Genomic DNA, 7314 nt, shown 5'->3' on the forward strand with positions numbered 1-7314 from the left:
CAATGTCGGCTGCTATTGCAACTACCCATTTCTGTGAGGTAGTTGAAGTTCAAATGATACGGAATGGAGATTTGCTTGCTGCCGCTCTTTGCCGAGATGTACGAAACTGGTGGAAATCCGAAGACCAGGGCGGGATAAGTGCCGTAAATCGAATCAAAATGCGGGAGCCTCTGAGAGACAGACTGCTGTCGCATATTAATCTTAATAGGTAAACTATAATTTGATGTTGTTTCTTTTCATAGTAATCGATTGGATATGACTAATTCGTTTTATAAGCACTGATGAAAATGATGATTATGAAAATGATGATAATTGTGATGATAATGATATTGGTGATGACTATCGAACATGATGATGAATATGGTAATTTTTTTTAACTTGACCTTGAAGGATGATCTTGACCTTTAACCATTCAAAATGTGCAGCTCTATGAGATGCACATGCATGCCAAATATCAAGTTGCTATCTTCAATATTGCAAAAGTTATGGCAAATGTTAAAGTTTTCGGACGCCCGGACGACGCGGACGGCGGACGAGCTGGCTATGACAATGCCTCGGGTTTTCTTCGAAAACAGCCGAGCTAATTATCATGCTTATAGTTATAATGATAATTATTATAATGATGGCGATGATGTGATGAAACCGATACATATAAATTATACGTTATTTCAGATTCCCACCTGCGGGCCAATACGTCGGCGGGTGGCCACAACAGCTGTGGGAAGCCACTCTAGCTAATATAGATGCCAAGGCGTACCTGTATGGTCTCGTGCATGGTGGGACTTACAATGTTCGCGCGTTCAGCTCTTTGATCGGGGAGACGTTCTTTTCGGAACTAACCCTGAATGACAAAAGAGGTCACGGAACAGTATCATCAAAAGAATTCGGAGAATTCATCGGTAGATCTATCGAACAGCTGCAAGTGCGACTTGATCCCGAAAGGTACTTCAACGCCAATTTGACTCGACTAATATGAACATCGATTACGATAAGTTACGAGTTAACGTATGTCTGAATTTGTTTAGTATCCGACTGATAATAAGACTGTTGAATGCGGTAAAACAAACCAATAAACACATAATTAAATAATTCTTTTTTAAAACAAGATTATATTTTATGAACTGGTATTTTATATGTGTGATTTATTTGAAAGTATATGTATGATTATGTAAAAACATATCGACATATATTTGCAGGACGTTTTGCTTCTGCACGTCCAAGAAAAAGGTTTACGATACAGTGGACGAGGCATTCGATGAGCAAGAGCTCGTCTGCAGTCTGATGAATGGCTCCTCTAGACCGGCAAGCGATCTTCCAAATGCAATTTCGACAATGTAATTAAAACGTATTGCTTGTGGTATATAACAGACATAGTATATTAACATTGGTAGCGTATCTTTTATTCTGTACTAAACGGTCATATGACGGCAGTCAGTTTAAATATTCACAATTTTTCTGGGTAAGCGTGTTTACCAGTACTAAGCGCATATTCTCATTACATAACGTAGAACTACTGAACATGCATGAGAGATGATTTACCGTTAAACGGCTTGATCTCGGGATGTATTGCCGAGCTGGATCAAACCCGCATCCTTGACCTGTTGTCCATCAGTCCATCAAATGAGCTAACCGGCCCGGACAATGCGAATTGTATAAAAAGGATTTAAACATACATTTTAATATATTTTGTTAAAGTAATGATTCTTCAGCCTACCAATACCGGTACATTAACATTGTTTATCTAAGCTTTCTGAAATATTCTTACATGAGTAGACAATAATGTAAGTGTTGCATATGTCATTCATTTTATTTACCTCATAATTAATCCCTATTTTAACTTATAATGAATTAATCCCTATTTTAACTTATAATGACAGTGACCACGCGTTCGATTTGCCTGGAAGGAAGCGATTGCCCGGGCGTAAAAGAATTGACCATGTCGCCACAGAAAGAAACGCTGTTCAGAAAGGGGCGCTTGGGGTGCGTTGGGAGAAGGCCCGAACTAACTGCAGCAAAATGCTACCAACCAAAAGAATGGGCATCGAGTAAAACTGGCTGTGCCAATATTTAGACTTTCCGGTGGAAAGCCTTAAAAAAGTGTGCATTATTTTTGCACCGCCCTACATGTACAATGTTTCATTACACTATTCCATGTCCAATTGTCACTGCAGTTTTATGTATATGTTAGGTTGATCATATTAACAAAAATAGTATTAGTCCCACATTGTAAAATATGTTTACCAACTTTCATATCCAAATCTGTTTTTATTGTAAACACTAGTTAAGTACTTTATTATTTGGTATTTACCATCTGTGTTAAATTGAGGAGGTCAATTTAGAATGTCTCTGTATAAACTACGAACGATTGTACTTTCTGATAATAACTGTAGTATGTCTGCTCAAAGTGTTAAATAATTATGAATTTGATAGGTTTGTTTAGAACTGTCAAACCCATCGTCAATGTTGTTCTTCTATCCGCCAAAAAAATGAAACGTCCATAATACCTTCTCCCTTTGGTTAATGATGTGCTTGTTTTAACTTATAACTTCGTGGGTATACTTCACCTGATATTAACAAAACTTATTCATATGTGATATTTTTATTTCAAAGAGGACAGGAATAACATCGAACCATTTACTTCAAATTTGTGTACGTGTTAAGTGTTAAAGCAGTGTAAATTAGCATTCACCTTATCTTTATTAATTTTATTAATTGTGTCCTTTGCTAAATTATAAATATGTATAAGTATATTCAATAATGCATATTGTTATCAGCCTGTGTTAGTTATATATCAGGAAAAAAGTCAGTATGTTTATTATTTCAATTCGTTTCTTTAATCACAACATATTATCATATATTTCAAATAACATGATATAAAACGGGTAGTAATTCAGAAACATGTAACATAATATAATTCTCAATAACAAACTGACAAGAAGTTTTTTAAACATCCGACATATTATTGTAAATTTTTGTAATACGACCCCAAACAATATTTGAGTATTATTGGTTTTCAATTGCACAATATAACAGTAAATCACAGTTTCAAATCACATAAATCAATATATAAATGAGATTAACTTTAAATCACAGCTTTAAATCACATAAATCAATATATACGAGATCAACTATAAATCACGGTTTTCAATAACATTAAACAATATATATGATATCGATTAATGTAGAGGCAGTTTACATTAATTAACATAAAATGAAGAAACATAGCTTGTACTGTCTAGACACATTATATGTTTAGTGTTTTGTTGATTTTTTATGCCTGTAAAGGTTTGTGGCGTGTCGGTATTCTTTACCGCAATGGCAGGCATGCGCTGCCCGACCCTCGTGCTGACTAGCAGTGTGATCCTGGAGACCCTGCTTTGACGTGTAATTCGCACCACACGTGTCGCAAGTAAAGTTTTCGGAATTTGCGTTGTGCACAACAGCCATATGTTTTGTTACCTGTTGTCGGGTCGCAAAGAGTTTCCCACACTGGAAACATGCCTCGCGAGCCGCCTCTCCGTGAATATGATTTCTGTAAAAACAATAATATAGAGCGTTAGATGTGACGTGTTAGATATAGTCAGATTTTCAACAAGTCGCTTATTTAGCGTGTGCGCCAGCTATTTACATTTGTTACAACTGTTTGCTTGGAATTGACTAGTCGCCAAATGCGCGATCGCTCCGCCCACTAAGTTGTGTTTTCATAAAACGCTTATTCCATTACTCCGACAGTCTTTGTTTGTCGGACCATGTGGTCGCAATAAACGAAATCTGATTGATTATTATATGAATTTGATTGACAGCTGGCGAGTGGTCAATACCACTCACTGTACTCAAATGTGGCGTGTTCTGAGAAAACTGGGCAAAATGCTTGTGCGTAAAGTGTCATCCCAGATAAGCCTGTGCAGTCCGCACAGGCTAATCCGGGACGACACTTTCCGCCTAAACTGAATTTTCGCAAAACAGAGACATCATTTAAACCGAAAATTCCATAAAAGCGGAAATTGTCGTCCCTGATTAGCCTGTGCGGACTACACAGGCTAATCTGGGATGACAATTTACGCACAAGCATTTTGCCCAGTTTTCTCAGAACACGCCACAAATAATAATCGATTATGAAATATGAATGTAAAACCCACAAGTTTATAGACATTTAACAACGAAAAAATATCGATATTCATCGTACATTATATTCCCAAGAGGTACACGTAATACTATTTATAGAGTTGGTAGCAACTTGTCTTATGTATAAAAACACACCAACACATCGAGAGCTATTTCACAAGATGGTTTTAAATACCTGTGCATTTTTAGTTTATCCTTGTCAAAAAACATCTTCCCGCAACATCGGTATGGGGCTTGTCCTTTGTGCTGTCTCATATGGCGGCTGTGGCCACTCCTGGACTGAAACTGTCGGCCAAACTCAGTACAAAGACGCGTCGATTCCATATTCACCTGAAAATTTCGGTTTGATAGTTGAAAACACATTTTGTTCATTATTCATTTACGCGTTTGCATGCTAATATTACATGAAAAGTTGTAGCAACACATAGCAAGAGGAATCAACAACTATGGGTGACATTTCAATGTTGCCATACTTTACGTCTTATACGTATGCCTAAATACCCACACATTTACACAAATGCACACTCGCATATAAAGCTGCAACCTGTGTGATTACCGTGACGTACATGAGCTCATCAAAGATAAGTATCAAATGAGGAGTCCTGTTTTCCTATTAACGGGAACCCTTTGTGATCATCTCAAAAGCGGGACCCATTTAGATCATACACAATTTTGGTTCATAAAACTGTTTAAGACAAGTTTTAGATGTCTTCTTTATACAAGACCGCTGTATAAACATCAAACGAATACTCGGTTACAGATTTTAAATATAAATATGTCTCTTTTTGTATGCGGGAGAGTTATTCAATAAGTGAAACCCAGCAAACATCACAAATTACATGGCGAACAGCTCCCGCTAAGAAATTTGTTACCTGGTAAACTCGAGATTTAGAGCGAATTTTACTACGAAATAAACACTAATCACTTTCTTGCTGATATGGCTGGAAACAGAGCGGCATTTAATAATTAAATACAAGTAATAAAGGGTATAAAACGGCGAAAAATACCTGTTTCGGCATTGACGTCGCCATCTTGATTGCCTTTAGATCATCACGTGATTACCTCCTCTGATATATAGTTCACCCCTTTGAAAACATACTATCCACCACACGTATCATTTTCACTTACTGCTGTTGAAACGATGCTTCTCGTAGTTGTGCCTAGACAAACCTATATGGTTCACCAATAACGAGAGCAAGTATTGCATTTTCTTGCATTGAAAAATTATCTGCCTTCTGTTTTGCCATTTTGATTTACGATCGTCTGCTTTAACTTCCGGGTTTTTCCAAATTTGTAAATGTTTATTGTTGTTGAAACAAGGTCGACGAGAAAAAAATGGTATCGATTCAGAAATGATTTATCGATTTCTTCGTATGTCAGTATTGTTATAATACATAACTGCCGTACTTGGTAATCCATCCCTTCCGGCCCGTCCAGTTTCCTGAAAGTACTTTTCGATGAAAGTTGGTGGCTTTTCTTTAAAATAGCATTTAAATAATGGAATCTCCCATCCATCATTTTACGGAGATGTTTTGAAGCGTGTCCGCAAATTAAAATATGTTAAACCAAATGTTCATATTAAACTTTTCAATTTAATTAACTTGTTTTTATTGAAAGGATACGATGCTTAAGTACTTACAAACACGTGCTTGATGGTTTTCGATTCACTATATCTTTCTTCCCTTAAAATTTGGAATCATTAGTGATATTATAGGCATTTTTCACTGTTGAATAAAATTGTGTCATTGTGTCGTATGAACAAATCTGCATGAAAACTACATTATAGGCATTTTTCACTGTTGAATAAAATTGTGTCATTGTGTCGTATGAACAAATCTGCATGAAAACTACATTTGGACTCAAATCGTACATCAAATCATTTCTGTCTTCAGTTGTCAAAACACCTATATACTGTTTGATTCCAATAATGTCGCTTTAATGGAATTACCATTTTTATTCATTTGCTTCTTAATATTAAATCACTTAACTTGTTTTATTAGTAGCACAGCCCCATTAATATTTTTATTTAGTACTGCCCCTGGAATTTGTTCACGTCATTATGTCATTATGGATTATTGTGACGTCATACGACCGACTTTCCCAGTTGTAATCTACATGCATAGGTCATTGGGTTTATAACGTTCCATTTTATTTATATTTTCTCTCTGATAGGCGTTTCTTGTTTGATTTAATTATTTTTATTTTTTTATAAACAACCAAGCTATGTACTATGGAATTTTTACACCCATTATTGCTGCTTCTTCCTGTATTTGCGCGATGATTATCTGAGATATTAACTCCATGACGCTATATTCTCAAATCTTTTTCTATAAAGAAGGAATGTAGTTGACATTTGTTAATATTTTTATTTGATCGTTCGTCAAAAAGTTGTAACTCTGTTACTCTTGTATCTTCAATGCAATTGAGTAATTAAATAGTAATTAAATTGAATGCGTTTTAATTCCCTTTTATTATTGTTTAATTTGAGTTACAATGCTATGACGTTAAATTTTATTTACACTTAAATGTATTATGAATATTGCTGGGCCAAGTGTGAGGTTGAGCGCTCTATAACCAGGTTTAAACCCCCAATGCTTTGCATTGACCGTTCCAAGGCGGTGACCCCAACTTTATTCATATTTTGTGTTTGTGTTGGTTTGTATTGTGCTGTTTTGTACTGTTTGGGCAATCGGTCACTTGCCTTAAATAAAGGACCAACTAATTGTTTTTAATGAAAATTCAATACTGCTCCAGCAGCTGGAGTTTCACTTCTTTATATTATATTGTAATGAATAACAATTCTGATATTTGATGCATAATGTCTCATTCCAAGGGCTCTAGTTGCAAATATGAGTCTGATCTTCGAATTTTCTTTGCATATCTCTTTGACTGTGTGTTGTTTCATTTTTTCTGAGTATGTTTGGTGGTACTGAGCAAAAAGTCTGTTCTCCGGCACGGCATCTCCCACATACTGAACGTCACCAATTTTTTCCTCAAAGAAAGCATAGGCATAGATTATTACATATGTGTCCGTGTACATGATAGTAAGTAGATATTGATGTTTTTCTTTGATAAGCTGTTCAACCATAGTAGTAAGGATCTCATCCAGATGGTCTTGTGTGTTTTAAGAAGACGGTCGTTCAGTTTTAATACATTTAATGTTTGATCTATCAGGATTCGATGATATTA

The 7314-nt window shown here is 35.8% G+C and overlaps 1 protein-coding gene across 1 annotated transcript; it reads right to left on the reverse strand.

Annotated features, from left to right (window-relative positions):
- Nucleotides 1-3019: 3019 nt before the first annotated feature.
- LOC127861919 (zinc finger protein 2-like) lies at nucleotides 3020-5200 on the reverse strand. The gene is made up of 3 exons (XM_052400651.1): nucleotides 5133-5200; nucleotides 4301-4455; nucleotides 3020-3532 (listed from the first exon to the last, which is right to left on the reverse strand). The coding sequence occupies exons 1-3, from the start codon at nucleotides 5154-5156 to the stop codon at nucleotides 3253-3255; spliced, it is 459 nt and encodes a 152-aa protein (XP_052256611.1). The 5' UTR covers nucleotides 5157-5200; the 3' UTR covers nucleotides 3020-3252.
- Nucleotides 5201-7314: the final 2114 nt, after the last annotated feature.

Source organism: Dreissena polymorpha, chromosome 16 (assembly GCF_020536995.1).
Source record: "Dreissena polymorpha isolate Duluth1 chromosome 16, UMN_Dpol_1.0, whole genome shotgun sequence".
Classification (NCBI taxonomy): domain Eukaryota; kingdom Metazoa; phylum Mollusca; class Bivalvia; order Myida; family Dreissenidae; genus Dreissena; species Dreissena polymorpha.

Bases quoted from the DNA above. Each gene is read 5' to 3' on its own strand.
- LOC127861919 (XM_052400651.1), bottom strand. From the start codon at position 5,156: ATGGCGACGTCAATGCCGAAACAG. The intron at 4,456-5,132 runs GTATTTTTCGCC...CGAAATTTTCAG, and splicing joins CGACGTCAATGCCGAAACAG to GTGAATATGGAATCGACGCG. The intron at 3,533-4,300 runs GTATTTAAAACC...TTGTTTTTACAG, and splicing joins GATAAACTAAAAATGCACAG to AAATCATATTCACGGAGAGG.